Source organism: Taudactylus pleione, unplaced genomic scaffold, assembly GCF_031769625.1.
Source record: "Taudactylus pleione unplaced genomic scaffold, aTauple2 ptg000006l, whole genome shotgun sequence".
Lineage (NCBI taxonomy): Eukaryota > Metazoa > Chordata > Amphibia > Anura > Myobatrachidae > Taudactylus > Taudactylus pleione.
Genome location: NW_028284409.1, coordinates 4465521 through 4487252, shown reverse-complemented (window position 1 = coordinate 4487252; position 21732 = coordinate 4465521). Strand labels below are relative to the sequence as shown.

Here is a 21732-nt window from a genome sequence, read left to right as displayed (position 1 = left end):
AATCTTTTCCCTAAACTTAGCCCTAACTCCTCTCAAAATGGAGCAGTGTAACATACTACTCTGGGTCTCAACACTGTCTCTACTGGTAGAAGCCTGATGATCCCACCATGACTTGCCTCATCATATCCACTTAATCAATGTGTGAAATCACCGGTGTCAGCAAAACACCTCTTGGGAGCATATTCAATTGGGTGCGAGAAAATAAAAAAACCCGCACCTGTGAGGTTTTTCCTGTAGGTGCGGGTTTTTTGCTATTTAATTAGGTGTGTTTTTTTCTTTTTTTCTTGCTGGGAGGTTTTTTTCATGCACCTCCTGAGCAAGCGTGATTTTTCCTAAAATCGTTATTTTTAGAAAAAATCATTGGGACTTGCTCTAGCACCCTGGCGGCAACCCCCCTTAGGACTAATTAAGCAATTGGAAGTTTCCAGTTAGCTTACTTAGTCCTTAAATACCCACCTTCCGAAGTGCTGTATTCTGCATCCAGTGTCGGGAGCCGGCTTTTCTGCAGCAGCGGTGAATATGTCAGTGTGTGTGGTGTTTGTAAGTGTGTATGAGTGACTGTGTGTGTACATGAGTGTGTGTGTGTGTGTTTGTGTGTGACCCCCAGTGTATGTGTGGCCCCCCGGAATTGGTGCTGGGAGAACTACATCTCCCAGCAGCCCTTGCCCCTCCCACCAGCCCCTGGAGCCTCCCAGGAGCCCCCAGGACTCACGGCAGCCCCCTCTCCAGTAAGAAGAGAGAGGGGAGGCCACCGGGAGCCGCAAAGAACACCGGAGACCATTGGGCAGGTGAGTGATGATTTTTTTTTTTTTTCATAAATTTCCTCGGCGTGGGGTTTTCAGACCTGAAAACCCTGCTACCATAATTTTTTTTAATTGAATACCGCGGGTAGCAGGAGCATGCATACCCATGGTATTTCTAAATTGGACATGAGGGGTGCAAGGTTTTTTACTCGCTAAACCTCGTGCCCAATTGTATATGCCCCTTGGAAGCTGCAAACTTTTAAAAGGCACATGTGAAACCAGGGCCAGTGCCAGGTCTCTAGGTGCCCTAGGCAAAGCTACACAATACCACCCCTGCCCCCCCTAATACCCTCCGTCCAGCCCCTCAAATGCAAACTTTTTAAAATTTTATAGTTTTTGTATCAACTTAAATTATAACAGTAATACCACTATAACAATAATATCATTAACACTTTTCCTGTATCTACTTGCTTATTGCCTTGCTTCCACTCCCACTCCAACACCTGTCCTGGCCCCCTATTCGTACACAGGGCCTTATTTTGAGATTTAAGCAATGCTAATATTTATGCAGATTGAGCGATTTTTAGCCATTGTGCAACATCTCACACAGAGTAATCTCAGCCCCCATATAACACATCACACATAGTAATCTCATATCCCCTATAACAGCTGGTTATTAATTTAGGGGGAGCACCCTTTTTTATTTTAATGCTTTATTTACATTTTAAGATAACAAAGCCTGGACAGATCATAGTGATCAATGCAGTGCTTCACCTCCGTAGCAGATTGACGGTGGGCTTGCTGTCTGATTTGCTGCTGTAAGGGGGTTTGAAATCTGAAGGGTAACAACACTGGATTTTAAATTGCAGTCAAAACCGATGTAGAGTAAATGCTGTTTTTTTAGACTTTAATACAACATACAATAGATACAAGTAATTGACCATGACTAAGATGCAATTTTGGGCAAGGAAAATGGGAAAAAGATACTCAGCACAAGCCAAGTCGTGCAGTACAAGGCAAACTGAGATGGTCTGTTTGGCATGACTGCCATAATAGTGTATGAGGACACATTTGTTGCTATTCAAAAAAACATCTTAAGTCTTTTATATTTTTATTTAAATCACATTTAAAACGTGTGTTTTGGAGAGGTAGCATATACTACTATACTCACTTAGTGTGGTCGTGTTCCTGTTATCCTCACCCCAAAATAATAACACTGCAAAAAAAGTTTTTTTGGCTGGTGTCAAATAATCTCAATTATTTTATCATTCAATTTAAATCATATTTCAAGAGTGTGTTTTTGAGAAGCAGCGTATATTACTGTACTTACTTGCTGTGCTCATGTCTCCATCAGCTGTACCCCAAAATAATAAAAGTGCTAAAAAGCCTTTATTTCTGGTGTAAAAAAATGTAAAGTCTTTTACAGTTCAAATTAAATCATATTTGAAGAGTGTGTGTTTTTGAGAGGCAGCGCATATTACTGTATTGTGTCACAACCAGCTGCACTACAAAAATAATAAGTGCCAAAAACCTTTTTCATGTTCTAGTGTCCAAAAACTAGAGCTGAGCGGTTTGATTTTACTCAGTTATGTTCAGACCACTGAAACAGCATCTTATTGACTATCCGGCTCTCTTGTATTTTGGATAGCCAATAAGAAAAATCCGAACTTGCGCTAATGGGTTAAAAAGAACCAAAACTGAACTGTTCATCTCTACCAAAAACATCTTAAGTGTTTTATAATTCAGTTTAAATCATATTTTAAAAGTGTGTGTTTTGGAGAGTCAGTTTATATTACTTACTTACTGGGTGCAGTCATGTCCCCATCAGCTGCCCCCAAACATAAAAACTGCTGTGTGCAGAGCCTATAAAGCTTCCACAAGTATACCACACCATTACCGCTGTAGCGAGGTGGCATAGTGCTGTCATCCGCTGGTGCTTTTACTAACCAGATGCATTGGAACATTACAACACCCAGCAATACTCAAAAGCTACAGGCTGCTACAAGCTACTTTTATAGCTGTTATACCCCTGTGTTTTATGCTACTTGTTGTTCTATCTGGTTTAATAAACCTAAAAACTGGTTTAGCTGTACCACATGTGAACTAACCACCATAAGCAACAAACAACTGTGAAACACATCTAACATCACATATACTCTGGCCAATGTATTGCATTCTGGTTGGCAATCTGTAAAAACTTTGGTAAGCTACTCTACCAATACAAACAAAAAAAGTTTTTGCAGTAGTAAGGCGCTGACGACTCGGGCTGCAGTGAACCCCCAGAGATAAAACACCACCTTATCCAAAGTCTTTTACTCAAATTCAAAAATCAGGGGTTTCCAGCTGTGCCAACAAGATGTTCCATACAGATCTTTAGTTATTGATTCTTCTGTCCTCCACTGATGGTGTCTGTCCAAAACAGATGGATATATGTGGAAGAAGAAAATATATACTAATGAGGACAAAAGTCAGACCTAAGTCACAAAGGTAGGAATACCCAGAAGGTCAAAGTGGAAAATAATCTTCAACCAACACCTTGGTGAATTCAAAGGCAATGAAATGGCACCTCAGTGTATAAAGGCAAACTCCAAATGATGGCTTACATTTATGCTTACATGAAATAAACATGCACCATGCACATAAAGGTATCTTTAAATCTTCTCCTTTCTTTAACAATTTCACCAGGGATGTATATGGAGAAAAACAAACTCTGGGAGGGGCATTCCCAGGTCCACTTTTCAGGATAAAAGGTGGTTTCAGGCCTTGGTGGAAGCACTGAATAGACCCACCGTGAGCCGGCTGGTATACTGCAGAGTATTGGAATATATGCTGGGGCACAAGGTCCACAAAGTGTAGGCACTGGAACCGGAGGCACAGAGGTGGGCTCAACGGGAGTGGAGACTACCGATGTTAACAGCGGCAGTTGGTAATAACACACAGATGTAATAGTAGAACTGGAGACACTGTAGATCGGTGAATACAGCGACAACTGGATGCAGCAGCAAATGGAATATCCTGGTGGATGAACGCAGGTACTGGAGTCCACTAGAGACACAGGTAACAAAGTCCACTGGAGACACAGGAAAAAGGAGTCAGTGTATACTGAGGCCTGGAGTCTAGAATGATCCCCAAAGGGATTAAGTTGTTCTGGCCTGTTGTACTCTGCCAATACGTTATGGGACCAGAACATATTCTAGCAGCCTTAAGTTAATCAGTTATGATCCCCGTACACTGACTCTGCTAACAGATTATGGGCCAAGCACCAACGTGCTGACAGTCACCACCTTCACCCCAGGCACCACGCAAACAGCGTAATAAACATCATTCTAACCACCATGCTAGAGCAAGAATCTCAACAAAAAAGAAAAATAGATGTATAGGATATATAAATCTATGCACATATAAATTAATACACATACATATATATTGGATACAATTATATCACATACACCTGTCAATGGCATTTACTGAAAATCACTGATGTTGTAAACTTATTCCTGTACCACTCAATTAAATACCAAAGAAGGGCCAATATAAATTGCAACAAAGAGAGTCTCCCAAGGACAAAATGAATTGTTGGTCGGAGTGTGGAGCTGTGTGGAATGGGAAACTGAAATTTTTACCATGAGGGTTCCTAAATTTGCGAGGATTATAGCTCAGAGCATGGCAATATACATAGCCCATAAACTGGAAATGGGATGTAGTCAGCATCCCGGTGTGCGCGATGCCGACATGACCATCTTATCCAGTCAGGAAAAGAAACCTTTTTATGAATGTAGCAGCTTATTAACCGGTGAGTTTCATACCATTGGGGGTGCTATATGGTATTCAGTGTATATAGAGAAGATTAAACATACCTTTTGAAGTACGCATCCCATTGATTTGCGGTGAGTCTGGAGATGCAGAAGAAATACTGAGAAAAAGGAATTTTATTACATGGATGTATCACTGCTTTTCTCTATTATCTCTTTAATCTGTTGAAGAATATAGGAAATCTACTACAGAGGAAGTCAAGGGTCCTCAACATAAATTGATCCTAACAGCGCTTGTGAACCACTCCATTTTTTCTATTTGTATGCTTATGAGATTTGGTGCCCTTTTGAGTTGGTGCTAAGCTACAGTTAGGGGGCGCTAGTTACCCCACCCTATCATTTTTGTATTATCTAGTTTGGACCAATGTTGAAGAGTCAGAGAAATTTGTACCTGATCTACGTGCCAAAGCCAAAAAACAGAAAGCAGTACTAGTAAAATACAAAACCATCATGACTATGTTTACATTTTTAAAAATATTTCAGATGACAAATCTAAGTGTTTGCAAACAAGTGGCCTTGATTTGTTATAGACTCAACAAATGCTTACCTCTTCTTTACAGTAACTGGTAGAGATTCAGCGAGACCATGTGAATATAAGACTTGAAGTTGACAACTTTATAAAGAAGAACCAGTTAGCAGATTCTGTGAAAACATAATAGAAATCCAGGAGGATTTCCCAGAGAAGAGATTCCGAAGGAAAAAAGGATGCCAGGAGAACAGATTCAGGAAGATGTCATTATAGATCCTCTGAAGGAAATTTATATTACAGTTTGATGAAGTGAAAATACACTTACCAGGTTGTGCCTTGGATGAACTTGGAAATATTCTAACACAATATGATGAGAAAACAACCATAGCCAATCTGCAGTTATAATTACTCAGTTTAGCTAAAAACTGGGATTGATTAAAACTTACCCTACCAGAAGAGTATCATCTTACCAGGCTTGATGAGCAGGTAGATATGATTGAAGGGGATGCAATCAGGATACCGGTGGTTGCTATCCCACATGCAGAAATGCCGACACTGACAGCCCGACATGGGCCAAAAGATAGGCGTTGAAATCCTGACGCCTATCATTAGCCCCACTACAAAATCCCAACACCCAGCATACCGAACGAACGTAAGCCGGGTGTTTTAGCGTCTAGCCGCAGGGGGGTGGGTTAGGTTTAGGGATCCAGGGGGGACTTAACAACCCTTAGGGTTAGGGTAGGGAAATGGGGGTTAGGCACCATTAGCGGGTGTTAGATTTAGGCACTCCCCCGGGAGGGTTAGGTTTAGGGTGTAGGGATGGGGGGTTTAGTTTAGCCACTAACGGGGGAGTTTAGGATTAGGCACTAAGGTGGAGGATAGGGTTAGGCACCACTAAGGGAGGGTTAGGGGCGGGTTAGAGGAGAGTTAGGGTACTTACCAGCCTCAGTCGGGAATTAGGTCCATCGGTTTTCCACTGTCGGTATTTGATCCGGCGGCTATTCAGCTGCCAACATTAAATACCAATTCTGATTGAAGAACTGCAATTAACACACAGTTCTGAAGAGATTTGTGATGAGCAACCAGTAAATTACTAAAGCCGGGTACACTCTAGACGATATGTCGTCCAATCCACATATTGTCCACATCAGGCAGGGTGTACCCGCTATGACGCTGATGATATGCACTCCCACTCGTTGTCAGTGGCATTGTCCTTTGGACCTACATGCAGGTCCAGGGGACGATATTGTCAGCAGGGGCCATGCTGCCAGCATTGGCAAGTGTGTACACACTTGCTGATGCCGGCAGCCCCGCTGGGACCCACCGCAGATGACCTCGTGCTGGGTACACATCGTTAAGTGTGTACCCAGCATAACACTCTCAGCAACGCAGGTAGCTTCTGAAAGAACTAGAGATGAGCGGGTCTGGTTCTCTAAGAACTGGATCCACCCCAACATTACTAAACTGAGTCGAATCCAAAACCGGCTTGGGTTTTCCCACATGACTTAGATCTCAAAACGAGGCAAAACGTCTTCCTCCAGCTGTTGTCTTCTCACGGGTTTTGGATTATATAAAGGTCCCCGCTATCTGTGCCATATTCACTCCAGCTGCGGAGAGAAAAGCTAGCAGACGTGTAGTCACTGTCAGTCACTTAGTGTGTGTGTCCAGTCGGGGTCTTGGGCTGAAGGCTGCTGCTGTGTTGTCCATAATGGGGCTTAGGCTGCAGTATATAAAGGGGGCTTCCTTCAGTGGGTGCTGCAGCTGCTGTGTCACTTGTCCTGTCAATTAACTGTGGCTGCTGCTGTGTTGTTGTCCTGTCCATCAGGCTAGGGCTGCAGTCCATAAAGAGGTGCTGTGTTGTCCAGGGGGGGTGCCCTGTCAATTAGGGGTGCTCTTCCCCAGTGTAAAAAAAAATATAAGTGCTTTTTTTGTGTGTGTGTGCGTTAGCAGCTTAATTGCGCTATTATTGTTTACATTTAGTGACACTGCCGGCCAGACTGAAGATTATCGTCCACGTATTTGTGACTCTACACTGCAGGTGGTCTGTCCACACTCGGCAGGGGTACTTTGTTGTCCGTCAAAAAGGGGTGCTGTCTGTGTTGTTCATCAAGGGGCTGCTGCCTCATTCAGGGGTGCTCTTCCCCAGTGTCAAAAAAATAAAAGTGCTTTTTTTTGTGTGTGCATGCATTAGTAACTTAGCTGCGCTATTATTGTTTGGTGACACTGCCTGGCAGACCGCAGTTTATCCTTCATATATTGTGATGCTATAAGTCATAGCACAGTGTGTTATTCTTATTCATAAAAAATATTGTGGCACTATAAGTGGCAGTGCAGTGTTTTACTCATAAAAAATCTTGTGACACTGTAAGTGGTAGCACAATCTATTATTCAACTATTCTCATCTTTGCTCAATTATGAATAAATGATTAGTCTACACACCGACTACAAGACCACAACAAAGTGCTAAATAACATGCAACAAATATAAAACATAATGACATCACTGTAAGTGGCAGAGCAGTATTATTCTTTTCTTATTCATAAAAAATTCTTGTGACAGTGTAAGTGGTAGCGCAGTGTGTTATTCTTATTTATAAATAATCTTGTGACACTAAGTGGCAGCACAGTGTGTTATTCTATTCTTATTCACATGTAAGTGCAGCGCAGTGTGTTATTCTTTTCTTATTTATAAATAATCTTGTGACACTAAGTGGTATCGCAGTGTGTTATTCGTATTTGTAAATAATCTTGTGACACTGTAAGTGGTAGAGCAGTGTGTTATTCTTTTCTTATTCATAAAAAAATCTTGTGACACTGTAAGTGGCTTTGCAGTGTGTTATTAATTTCTTATTCATAAATAATCTTGCGACATTGTAAGTGGTATCGCAGCGTGTTATTCTTATTCATAAATAATCTTGTGACACTGTAAGTGGCAGCGTGGTGTGTTATTTTTGTCTTATTCAAAAAAAATCTTGTGACACTGTAAGTGGTAGCACAGTGTATTATTCTTATTCATAAATAATCTTGTGACACTACTGCAATATTTGTGTAGCTGACGCTAATAAGGATGTTGTTGATGAGGATGTTGTTTGTGTAAATCAGGCACCAGTGGAAGAAATAGTTATTGCCCATGATAAGGAAAAGCCCATTGTCGTTTCTGGACACAAGACAAAAAAATCCACTTCTTATGTGTGGAATTATTTCTGCCCAAATCCGGACAACAATTGTCAAGTCATTGTACCCTTTGTTAAGCCAGAGTAAGTAGAGGTAGGAACCTTAACCATCTAGGAATCTCCTCTCTGTTATTTCATCTGCAGCACATCTATCCAAAAAGTTTTTGTGTTTTGTGTTGACTCATCTGCATCACCAGTGGGTCTTTTGGGAAACTGAAGGAAAAGCTATCGCTGCATCATGTGCCACTTGAGCTGACAATTTGCTTACCAACAGCTCTTTGCATCTCTTCAGATATATTTTGGGAAGAAAAATACAACATATGACTTAAACCTTATATCTTAAATCTGTTCAGCTTGTGGTTAAGTGGACAGTGGGTACAATGGCATTTGTAGGCCACTAATTAAATGTCCCTGTACAGGTAGCGAATTGCTTTTCTAGTGAAGTTGAATCTTGATGACATTTGGTAGTGGGGACATATGACCTCAATTAACTGTCTAAAACCCACTGCATTATTAGTGGATATTGGACACACATCTAAAACCAGCAGAGATTTTATGGCATCAGTGATCTGCTATGCAACTGGGTGACTGATGTCATACTTGCTCCCCCTTGCAAAGGATTGTTTAACAGTCAATTGATTTTTAAAGTACTACTAACAGTCTTCCTGGTCCCCATCAGGGATGAAAATCCACTCCCAGCAGCAACAGGCATAGCGCTGAAGGATTCTTCTGGAGCAAGGACCGATGTAAATTATTTAAATATTTGTTGTAAATGCCTTCCTCTCCCCTCCTACCTCATAAATTTGCTTCGGATTCAATTTTTTTTATTTAATTTACTACTAATCAAATTTTCCTTTCCCTGCCTTAAACTACATACATACTCCAACTCCCTCAGTCCTCTTGAATAATAAAAACATTTGTTTCCTGATTTGCCATGTTGGAAGTTCAACTGCCACTGCTGCTGCAATCTTTGACATGCGGTTGCTGAATATCAAAAATGTCCAGAAATGTTTATGGCCACAGACAGCATCTCCTGCATGCCCCTTTAATTAAAAAAAAATATTCTAAACCACCAAGTTAATTTTGTGGGCAAAACATGTCACATATTGTTCACCCATGCTCTCCCCTCCTCCCTTATAAATTTGCTTCGGAATAAAAAAATGTACTGCTTCAGTGCAAGACCTGTAGCGATGGAGTGCCTGGCGTTGGCCGGGTCTCACGGATGCACTCGCCGGAGCCGGCTCCAGCGTGCGCATGCACAGTGGGGGACCATCGACCCACTTGCGAGCGCTGTGCACTCGCAAGTGGGTCTGAATCAGGCCCAAAGTGCATTGTTATTAAAATTATTATTTTTGGATTGAGATATTGAGACCAGAGGGTATATATACAGTATATATACACTACTGTTCAACAGTTTAGATTCACTTAGAAATTTCCTTATTTTTGAAAGAAAATCACTGTTTTTTCAATGAAGACAACATTAAATTAATCAGAAATACACTCTATACATTGTTAATGTGCTAAATGACTATACTAGCTGCAAATGTCTGGTTTTTAAAGGAATATCTACATAGGTGTATAGAGGCCCATTTCCAGCAACCATCACTCCAGTGTTCTAATGGTACATTGTGTTTGCTAAGCGCGTTAGAAGACTAATGGATTATTAGAAAACCCTTGAAAACTCTTGTACAATTATGTTAGCACAGCTGAAAACGGGTTTGCTCGTTAGAGAAGCTATAAAACTGGCCTTCCTTTGAGCTAGTTGAGTATCTGGAGCATTACATTTGTTGGTTCGATTATACTCTCCAAATGGCCAGAAAATGAGAACTTTCATGTGAAACTCGACAGTCTATGCTTGTTCTTAGAAATGAAGGCTATTCCATGTGAAAAATTGCCAAGAAACTGAACATTTCCTACAACGGTGTGTACTACTCCCTTCAAAGAACAGCACAAACAGCCTCTAACCAGAGTTGAAAGAGAAGTGGGAGGCCCCGGTGCACAACAGTGCAAGAAGACAAGTACATTAGTGTCTCTAGTTTGAGAAATAGATGCCTCACAAGTCCTCAACTTGCAGCTTCATTAAATGGTACCCACAAAATGCAAGTGTCAACATCTACGGTGAAGAGGTGACTCCGGGACGCTGGCCTTCTAGGCAGAGTGGTAAAGAAAAAGCCATATCTGAGACTGGCCAATAAAAGGAAAAGATTAATGTGGGCAAAAAAACAGACATTGGACAGAGGAAGATTGGAAAAAAGTGTTATGGACAGACGAATCGAAGTTTGAGGTGTTTGGATCACACAGAAGAACATTTGTGAGACGCAGAACAAGTGAAAAGATGCTGGAAGAGTGTCTGATGACATCTGTCAAGCATGGTGCCAGTAATGTGATGGTCTGGGGCTGCTTTGGTGCTGGTAAAGTGGGAGATTGTACAAGGTAAAAGGGATTTTGAATAAGGAAGGCTATCACTCCATTTTGCAACGCCATGCCATACCATGTGGACAGCGCTTGATTGGAGCCAATTTCCTCCTCCAACAGGAAAATGACCCAAAGCACACCTCCAGATTATGCAAGAACTATTTAGGGAAGAAGCAGGCAGTTGGTATTCTGTCTGTGATGGAGTGGCCAGCGCAGTCACCAGATCTCAACCCCATTGAGCTGTAGTGGGAGCAACTTTACCGTATGGTAAGCAAGACATGCCCATCAAAGCAATCCAACTTGTGGGCCATGCTTCCGGAAGCTTGGGGTGAAATTTCTTCAGATTATTTTATCCTATTTGATTATCAGACTGACAGTATGACCATACTTTCATATTAACATACGATGAGATGGCACCTATTATTGTAGTTCTTGAAAACAAGATGGTTAAGTATAGACTGAAACCAGGGATGTTTTAAGAGAGGAGGGGGCCCGTGTGCACTCCTCGTGTGGGGCCCCCTCCTCTCTCTCTGGTGGCTGGCAGCCAACTGACGCAGCTGGCCAGCCACAGGAGCATTAGTAGACTCCGGGCACTAGAGTGTGCCCGCAGTCTACTGCGCATGTGCAGAACGCCGGAAAAATGTCAGCGGCGGCCATTTTCCGGCGTTCTGTAGACCCTGGGCACACTCTAGTGCCCGGAGTCTACTGTGCATGGGCAGAACACCGGAAATTGGCCGCAGAGGCCATTTTTCCAGTGTTCTGAGCAGCAGTGACACCCGACGTGGGACCTCGGACAGATAAGTTTAAAAAAAATATGGGTGCAGTGTGTGCGGTGCGGAGCCCCCCTGGAACCGGGTGCACGTGTGCCCCACACACACTGCACCCATTATAGGTACGCCACTGACTGAAACCAGTCAAAGCTACAGTGCAAACAATTATAATGAATATTTTTTACATGTTTACTTTCTTTGCCAATAATTTATTTATATACAAAAAAACAATATCAGGATTTATTTACCTTCATATTTCATCACAGTAGAAAGCAGTTCATTTCAAAATCCTTCAGCTCCAGATTTGATGACCTAGGGGCGTATTCATCATTACATAATTACAATTGTGATAATTATGTTCTAAACTTGCTGTGAGTTTAAAAGAATGTTCGGATGCATTCACCATGCCTCCCTAACAAAAGTATCACTTCCAAAAAGCTGTTCTTTTTGCGAATCAGCTTTTCGGAAAAGTGATACTTTTAGCCCAAGACTTGCCGTGTCACTATGTATGTAATTCCCCAGCCGCCGTCAGTGTCTGTGCCCTTCTACCCACAGTTGCAGCCCTCACCCCTCCGCTGACATCTGTGCCCCCCCCAGCTAACCATACTGCTGTGTATAATTGCCTCTCATCATCAGTGATGCTGTGTCCTTTCCTCTCCCCGCATCCTTACCAACAATCAGCGGCACCGTGTAGTCCAGTGTCTGCTGTGTCCCTTCCTCTCCCTGCGTCCTCATCAACAAGCAGCAGTGCTTGAGTCTAGTGTCTGTGGTGTACTCTCTTCTCCCCATGTCCTCACCTACCCGTTGTGGTGCCGTGCAGTCCGATGTCTGCGGTGACCTCTCTTCTTCCCCGCGTCCTCATTTACCCGCAGCGGCAGAGCCTGGATGGCAGGAGGGGCAGTGTGAAGTCTGAGGACTGGGCTGCAGTGCCAGGAGGAAGGCAGCCGGAGTTCTCAGGTCCCAAAGGAATGTAGATACAGCAGGGAGGGATCTGAACTGATCCTTCTGCCCCCCCGGTCAGATCTGCCTATTGTAGGACCCCCACTGCCGCTGCTGTGCAGGGGACCCACTAGGCAAATATGCTGTCGCTGCCAGATATTTGCCCCCCCCCCAATCAGATGGTGAGCAGGAAGGGAACCAGCATACTCCGGTCTCACCAGCAGCCCATTGTAGGAGCCCCGCTGGCCACCACAGCTGTGCCCTCTTGGCCCTGGCTCCCAGGAAGACTGCTCTTGGAGCCGGGAGGCAGCATCAGAAGTTAAGAGGACTCAGCAGGGAGGGATCTTTTCAGATCCCTCTGATCTATCGGATGTTGTATGCCATCTCAGGGTGGCATTCAGCATCACTGTCAAGTTCAGAAAAAATAGCTTTTTCGGAACTTCATGAATTTCATAATTTCTACATCCCCATACCATAGTACCAGGACTGTATAGTACAATAGTATGGGGACTGTATAGTATTATAGTATGGGGACTGTATAGTTCTATAGTATGGGGACTGTATAGTACTATAGTATGGGACTGTATAGTACTATAGTATGGGGACTATATAGTACTATAGTATGATGACTGTATAGTAGTATAGTATGGGGACTGTATAATATTATAGTATGGGGACTATAGTTCTATAGTATGGGGACTGTATAGTACTATAGTATGATGACTGTATAGTACTATAGTATGGGACTGTATAGTACTATAGTATGGGGACTATATAGTACTATAGTATGGGGACTGTATAGTACTGTAGTATGGGGACTGTATAGTACTATAGTATGGGGACTGTATAGTACTATAGTATGGGGACTGTATAGTACTATATTATGGGGACTGTATAGTCCTACAGTATGGGGACTGTATAGTTCTATAGTATGGGGACTGTATAGTCCTATAGTATGGGGACTGTATAGTACTATAGTATGGGACTGTATAATACTATAGTATGAGGACTGTATAGTACTATAGTATGGGTACTGTATAGTACTATAGTATGGGTACTGTATAGTACTATAGTATGGGGACTGTATAGTATTATAGTATGGGGACTGTATAGTTCTATAGTATGGGGACTGTATAGTACTATACTATGGGGACTGTATGGTATTATAGTATGAGGACTGTATAGTACTATAGTATGGGACTGTATAGTACTATAGTTTGGGAACTATATAGTACTATAGAATGGGGACTGTATAGTACTGTTGTATGAGGACTGTATAGTACTATAGTATGGGACTGTATAATACTATAGTATGGGGACTGTATAGTACTATAGTATGGGTACTGTATAGTACTATAGTATGGGGACTGTAAAGTATTATAGTATGGGGACTGTATAGTTCTATAGTATGGGGACTGTATAGTACTATACTATGGGGACTGTATAGTATTATAGTATGAGGACTGTATAGTAATATAGTATGGGGACTGTATAGTACTATAGTATGGGGACTGTATAGTACTATAGTATGGGGCCCGTATAGTACTATACTATGGGGACTGTATAGTATTATAGTATGGGGACTATATAGTACCACAGTATGGTATAGAAATTATTGATGCACAATTGTAACCAGGAGATATCTGTGATAACTCCTGTGATACATGAATGATGAAAAACCCTGATACTTAAATTATACAAAATTAGGTGAAAATGTTACTTTTCACCAGGTTTTGTATAAATTAAGTGATGATGAATAAGCCCCCAAGTGAACAGCACTGGGAAACAGCATTTTGTACAGTGATACTTTCCTAACAGATTGCTGGGTAATTCCCAGGATACATCTTTCTCTCATTTACACTAATTTTTACATTGTGTTTTGGTAATCAAAAGACATAGGGCCTGATTCAGCATGGATCGCTATTGCAATCGCGTATACAGACGGACTATTATTGCATACTGTGTATGCGTATGCCTTGTAGCGCGCAACCTAGCATTGCAATCACTCTGCGTTCACCAACGCAGATACAAAGCCATCGCAGTTAGAGCGAAGGACATAAGCATTTTGGGTGGTGACGCAGTAGTGGTCAGAGAAACGCAAGTGTGCCAGTGCGTTTGAATGCCATTGCATGGGTGTGCATAACTTAGCCACTGCAATGGCATACGCAGCTTGAGCACTCACTGCGTGCGACGACGTTAGCAATTTCTGAGTAAGGTCAGACCTGCTGTAAATGTGCGTGAGGGGCCGATGTTACTCGATATTCCTGATGTATACGCAGAATTGCAAAGCATTACAGATGTGTGAAAGTGGTAGTGGCCGTCTCTATGCTGGATTTGGGACTGTATAATAGCTTTGCAATTGCAGACATTAGCATATTTTCGCAGCAGACCTGCGTGCGCAAAAGTAGCTTCGATCGCAATAGCGATCTATAGTGAATCAGGCCCATAGTTTGAAACATCAAATAATTAATTGGTGAAGTAATTTATAAAATCTGTGTACTATATATACTGTATTTGGGCGGAAAATATTTTGTCATGTGAATATTCCAAGTTTTATTTATGTTTTTTATTATTTCCTTCGATTTTAGTATACATGAAAAAATGATATAGAAAGCTGTTACAGCTGTTCAGTTAAAGCCATAAATATGTTTGGAAAAGTGTTAGTACGTTAAAGGATTATACAATTTAAGCTTATTATTAACCTTCATTAACATTTATTGTCAAGCTCAGTATGGAATGTCTCACTAATTATATAAAAGTGACGGAAATATTATTGTATGATGTATTAGGAGCCGGAAAATATATATTATATTTATACTAGTAAATGGTCACCTTAGGCTGTCCCCACTCTGCCCTGTTCTGCTCCTTCTCCACCACCTCCACTATACTTATATACCCCCTGTTCCCAGTTCAATGGTCCTCCATTCCTGGTGGTCTGTCCCATTGCTATACTGGAAGATCGGACAGACCACTGCTGATTATGCTATAGATTTGGATTTGTACTTCTGGTCTTCAGACATTAATCTCAGCTGTTGTTATTAACTATAACAATTCAATGTGAGAGAGACATTTCACTGTATTTAATCATGTACAGAAGAAGACAAGAGACAAGGTTCAATTTTCAGTGGATCAGTGTGTTGTATACAACAAGAGAGGGACTGTAATTGTAGTAGGAACCCAGTGCCAACAACTGTATATTTTGGACACTGAAGAGTGTTATGCAGCAGCAGCTTCAGACTGCTTCATGCAGCAGCTTCAGACTCCTACCAGTCAATGAAACTATGGCATAGGACACTGGGTTACCAAGGATATGACAATGTATGGAAGCTTCGATATGGCACGGCGACAGGGTTGTCAGTGAACAATCCCAATAGAGTGTGAAAGTTACGTGATGGGTACGCAAACACGCCAGCATCCAGAGCTAAAGCACTCTTGGAATTAGTGCATACTGACGTATGTGGATCAATGGAGGTGGAGTCAATGAGCAGGAATCATTACTTCATGATGCTCATACATGATGCTATGAGAATGAGGCATGTTTACTTCCTGAAAACTAAGAGCAAGGTTAAAAACAAGATTAATTTACTAAGATTCGAGATGGTCCCGATTTTCAAAGTGATTTAACACGCTGGTACTCGCCAAAACTCAGGTGATTTAGGCCCTGATTCAGAGCCGGACGCTCTGACCTGAGTGCTCGCTCTGAATCAGGGCCCACCTCCATTAATATGGAGCGTCCTCCTGGACGCTCGTATAGCTGTGGGTCACCACCCACAGCATATACGAGCGTGCAGGATGATGGTCACAATGGTCTTGACCATCGCGACCATCGAAACTGCGAGCAAAAGCCTGCGGTTGAGTTTTTCAACCGCAAGGCCAGGAGTGATTTTGGCTCTATCAGAGCCAAAATCACTCCCACTGACATCACTAGTGATGTCAGTGGGGCCGGCTTCAGACGGTAGGCGTTCCCTTGGGAACGCCTCCGTCTGGCAGGCATGCCGCCGACACGCCCACCAAAGGGGGCGTGCTGTCAGTCAACATCGACAGCATGCCCCCTTTGATGAGACACTCCGAGCGAAGGAAAGTCCTTCGCTCGTCGCGTCTCGTGCATGCGCACGACGAAGCTCCGTCGTGCGCATGCGCAGTGCAGACCATCGACCCACTTGCGAGCGGACAGCCGCTCACGAGTGGGTCTGAATGAGGGCCTTAATCCCTTTTTTTTTTCAAAATTTACCAACAGGCGACTTTAGGCTAAACGAGTTTGCCGATGGTGAAGCAGAACGAGATATCTCTCCCGAGTAACTCGTTTTGCAGGAGATTACTCACCCGAGATTGCAGTGTTTTCTCTCTGCAAATCTCTCCCGAGCTAGCAGCCAGCACATATCAGTGAGATATGTGCTTGCTGCTTGTGTGTTAATACTTGTAAAAAATAGATAAATGTTTTTTTTCAAAAATTACGTGAGTCCCCTCCCCCCCCGGAAAACACTAACCAGACCCGGACATGCCAGCTAGTCCTGGTTCTTAACATTACAGGGAAAAAATGTGTATGGTTCCACTGTAATTTAAGAATAGCACCAGGCAGCAGGGACAGAGCTGGTTTTAAATATACAGAGAAAAAAATTGACGTGAGGTTCCCCGTATATTTAAAATCAGCCCTGGGCCCTTTCTAACAGGGGACTGATGCCACAGCCAGGGGTGCCCTTTCACCGGGCCGCCCAGCCGCAGCATCAGCCCTGGCCATTAGTCAGCCCAGGCCAGGGATCCCAGGGGAGTTGGGGACCCCCCAATAAAGGGTTCACCCTCTCCAGGGCACCCTTGGCCTAGGCTGATAGCCTGGGGTTATCCCCACCACCCCTGGGTGGTAGGTGGCGGGTTGATAGTGTTAGGTGTAGTGTAAATATTTGAATTTTCATAATTGTTTTTACTGTGTAACTACAGGTCCCAGCAAGCCTTCCCCGTATGTAGAACCACAAATACCAGCATGCGGGGCATTAGGGGTCCACTGGTACCTGTAGTTCACCTGTAAAGAAATTATTAATAAAACACACAACACACCGTGTTAGGCACTAGAGGGAGAGTTAGGGTTAGTGGTGAGGGTTAGGGGTAGGGAATACTTACAGGAGTGCTGGAGGATCGAAGTTCTGATCCAGAAGTGATAGACACTTGACTATCAGGATCCAGAAGCCACACAGGAGCAACTGCAGCAACTAGGAGCATGAAAGTCACCACTGGTATTGTATTGACATTATAAATGTCTTTGGAACAACTCCTGCCTAGCTCTACCAGAAGGGATGGAATGAAGAGCCCTCTTCCTAATGTTCCATGTGTCTGGCAGCTCTGGCAGTGGCTCATTTACAGTCTGCGGTGTAAGACACCTCAGACACTTCCAGAAAGCAGGCGCCAGCTTCGCTAAGGTAAGCCCCTCAGTATGCGCACCCATCTGACTCTCATGAGATCTCTCAGACTGACCAGAGGCTGCCAACAGCTCTTCTTAAATACCACCTGGCGCATGCTTCCTCACAGCATAGGTCTGCTCTCTAGGTTAATCTAAGTACACACTATATGACAGTGAAACCTAGCAATGTGTCAATGCAATGTAAGGATACATCACTTTGCCGTACACACTACACAATCCGGGGTATAATTGCATGATGTATTGTTACATGCTGCATGTATCAACACTGTGTTGTTGTGGAGTTGTCCCATTTCATGTGCAGCACAGCAGATGGGACAATTCAAAGAATGATGGCAGTGAAAGATGGATTGGGCATACACACTATACGATGTGTACATTATATCATTCTAATCTGCATCAGAACAATATATCGGACAATAGATTGTATAGTGTGTACCCAGCTTTAGTTACCTCAGTTCCACCCCGACCAACCGCCACTCGCTTCCAACTGTCACTTGCCTCACCACCTGACACTGCTCATGTGACCTGCTCCTGACCTCTGGACCACCTCCTGCAGAGGCTGCTGTGAATTTTTAACTACCTGAGTAATGACATGTACATGCACTGTAGCGCGATTCACAGTGTCACATTTAATACCTTTCATAATTGGGTATTACACTTACAGTGTATGCGTATTGAGGTGCACAACAAGCACCATAATAACCCTTGTATGCTCCTGGCTACAGCTGTATATCGCTGCATCTTGTACCTGTTGCATACTACTTGTCCTGTGTTATCCTGAATCTGGCTCTACCGGTTAATAAACCATTCCCAGGTTAAGTTTATCTGCCATGTGGACTAATCTCCATCACACACATTTGTCACCTACTACCACCAGGGGATCTGACAATAATTAGGTATAATAGTTTACTAGGAGTAGTAAATAGAGAGTTTTCAAAGAAAATAAATTGTAGCAGCAATATACTGTAATTATAGCAAAATTAATGTGCAGAACATATATCATTTGAAATTATTATTAATATTATTATACTTTACAGTTTACAATCTTAGAGTTATTGGGAACAATTGATAAATAACATGGTAGATTAACAATTAACACACAAAATTGACCTAATTTTATTATTATTTATAATGCAAAACATAACTATACAATAATCCTAATGAACACAGAAGACAGGTCCAGCAGAACACAATTAAACAAATATATAAAATACACAGAAAACGGTCACATGATAAAGCATAGCAGCACACATGTAACTAAAATACTGTATATCCACACCGTCTATTTATACTAAAAAAATTGATGGTTGGTGAGTGATAACAGTAACCAAAAAGTAGATCATCTGGAGAACAAAGACTTGTCTAGATGCTCCTCTCAGAAAAATTAGATCAAACGTCAGGAACTCAATGTAATACACAAAAGGAAATTGAAAGAGGGCACGCCATAGTATTACTACAATGCATTAATAAAAGTACAGATACACTCATCTGCTTGGCCAGTGGAGAGACATCTGAGAGGAGCATGCATTCTGTATGTTATGCTGGCCATACACTGTGAGATCAAACTCATCATCAGATAATCAATAATCTGACAGATAATTGGTCTGTCTCTCTGCTGGTGAGGTATATCCACTGTCTGATCCTATGACACATTATCGTATCTGTCAGGAATGCTGGAAGATTTCTCCTGCAGAGAGAGCTATAATTGATGCTCGGTAATGACCATGCACTTTGCAGTTATTGGCCCAATCAGCCAATAATAGGTTGATTGAACCAACAATTGAACAGTGTTTGAAGGAACGCAGGCCACCAGTTTTGTGAGTATTGGCACAGAGGTTTGTTCATTTATTGGCGACCAGTATTAGTGCATACTTTTGATTTTCACAACTAAAAGAAAAATTATTACACATCAGTGGGACATCACATCTTTGAGCCTAGCCATTCAATAAATTACCTCAATATCACAATTCAAAAAGATGATTTGAAACTCCTTCAGGAAATAAAGACACATACATTTCAAAAGATGTTTTCATATAAAAATAAACTTAAAATTGACTTATAATTGCTACTTTAAAAGCATATTTATTTTGACCTTTCCACCCACTCTCTTATATCAATGTATCTGCATACTGTACATCTGTATTTGCTTTGTCTGTGTAAAGTTCCATTTTTATCTATGTATATGAAATACATTTTTCATGCCTTATGAACAAATGAAAAATGATTTAAAAAAAACATTATATATAAAATAATATATTCCATTGGAAACAGTACATAACATTTTACCTCTTGTTACCTACTTTACCTATTTTACCAACATCATTATAAAATACTATTGGTTACTGGTTTTCATTTTCTGGAAACATCAGTGTGTCTGTTAACACTCCGGCTTCGCAACATGCAGGGAAGCGTGAGGCAGAGCTGGAAAATGTGTACACCAGCTGAGGAGCCATCCTGACAGGAGAAACAGTCAGTGACAGTGACATCCTCAGCATTCATCCCTGCACAGCTTCACCTTGGGAAGGAGGAGTCCCACAGCGCTGCCCAGAATGGGTTTCTACTGAAGAGGATGGAGCTCTGCCAGTGCCGGACCCATGGTAGGTTTCTGTACCAAAGTAGTCTCTGCAGTGTATTTGCCCCAGGTGACGGAAAGCTAAGCTTCACCCCTGATGTGACCCGATTATTCAGGGACCTATTACTTGGTCAACATACGATCTAAATCGCATACCGATAGTGTTTATCAATGAAGCTGATTTCCAAGTTAAGGTGACTCAAAGTGGTAAAACTCTGCAATCTGTGATATGCAAAAGAGATAACTGAGTCTGGAGTGAATGTAGCTTTCAGTAATTTAATTTGAATTTTTTATTGCTAAGTAGATACTTCTAACCAGGAAGGCAGGAAGATTTAAACAAAAACATAACAGAAACCTTAAGGTCTTGAAGGTGTCATGCTAGAGCATTATACACTCGTCATCACATGCAGGGATGAAGAACCTAGATTAAATATATTGCCTCTTATAATCCATTCACATGATTTTTTAAACCATGGATAAAACAAAGCATATATAATCGGATTAAGAGTGGAATTAAAATACCCTAGCCATAGAACAGTGTTGTAAGCATCTTCAGATGTTGAGAAATTTACATAAGGGTCAATGACAGTAATAGCAAAAAATGGCAACCAGCACAATATAAATACTCCTATAACTAAACTCAGTGTCCTTGCTGCCTTGCTTTCTGCATTCATATATGTTCTCTTACAGGTGGCTTCTTTCTCACACAGGGAGTTTGTGTGATTAGATAAGGCCTTAGCTTGTTTCCTTGCAATTGAAAAAATATGAAGATAAATGCCTATCATCAGAACACCAGGAATAAAAAAACTTATTAATGAAGAAATTGTTCCCCAAAGTTTATTAAATACAAGGGTACAAGAACCAGTGCAGGACAATGTGGCTACATAGTGCTGGGTTCCTACCATATGTATATTAGATAGGACAATACCAGATGAGTACAGACAAGGCCCGGACCAGCTAACAAACAAAAATACCTCTACCACTGGAATTGTTATTTTCCTGTAATAGTGAAGAGGGTGACATATTGCATAGTAACGGTCTATGGAAATAAAGAGAAGATGAAATATGGAGGCTGTACACAACATCATATCCAAACAACTGTGTAGCTTACAAAATATGTCCCCAAAATACCAGCATGAGGTGACCGATCTCACCATGCTGTATGGCATGATCACCAGCCCAACGAGGAAATCAGCAATGGCCAAGGACAAAATGAGGAAGTTGGTGGGAGTGTGGAGCTGAGTGAAATGAGAAACTGAAATGATCACCATGAGATTTCCCACAATTGTGAGGATTATAGCTCCCAGCATGACAGTGTACATAGCCCAGTAACTGGAAACAGGCCGGTTTGTCCTAGTGCAGGAACTGTTGAGAAAGTGAAAGCAAAGGTTGACGTTCTGTTCGCTGGAGAAACCAGAAGAATTCAT

The 21732-nt window shown here is 42.0% G+C and overlaps 1 protein-coding gene across 1 annotated transcript; it reads right to left on the bottom strand.

The window, feature by feature from the left end:
• Window positions 1-20691: 20691 nt before the first annotated feature.
• Window positions 20692-21732, bottom strand: LOC148543035 (trace amine-associated receptor 4-like). Its single transcript, XM_088451500.1, has one exon. It carries the CDS (start codon window positions 21730-21732, stop codon window positions 20692-20694), a length of 1041 nt encoding a protein of 346 aa, XP_088307626.1.

Coding starts and splice junctions, on each gene's coding strand:
- LOC148543035 (XM_088451500.1), bottom strand. CDS start 21,732: ATGAATTCTTCTGGTTTCTCCAGCGAACAGAACGTCAACCTTTGCTTT.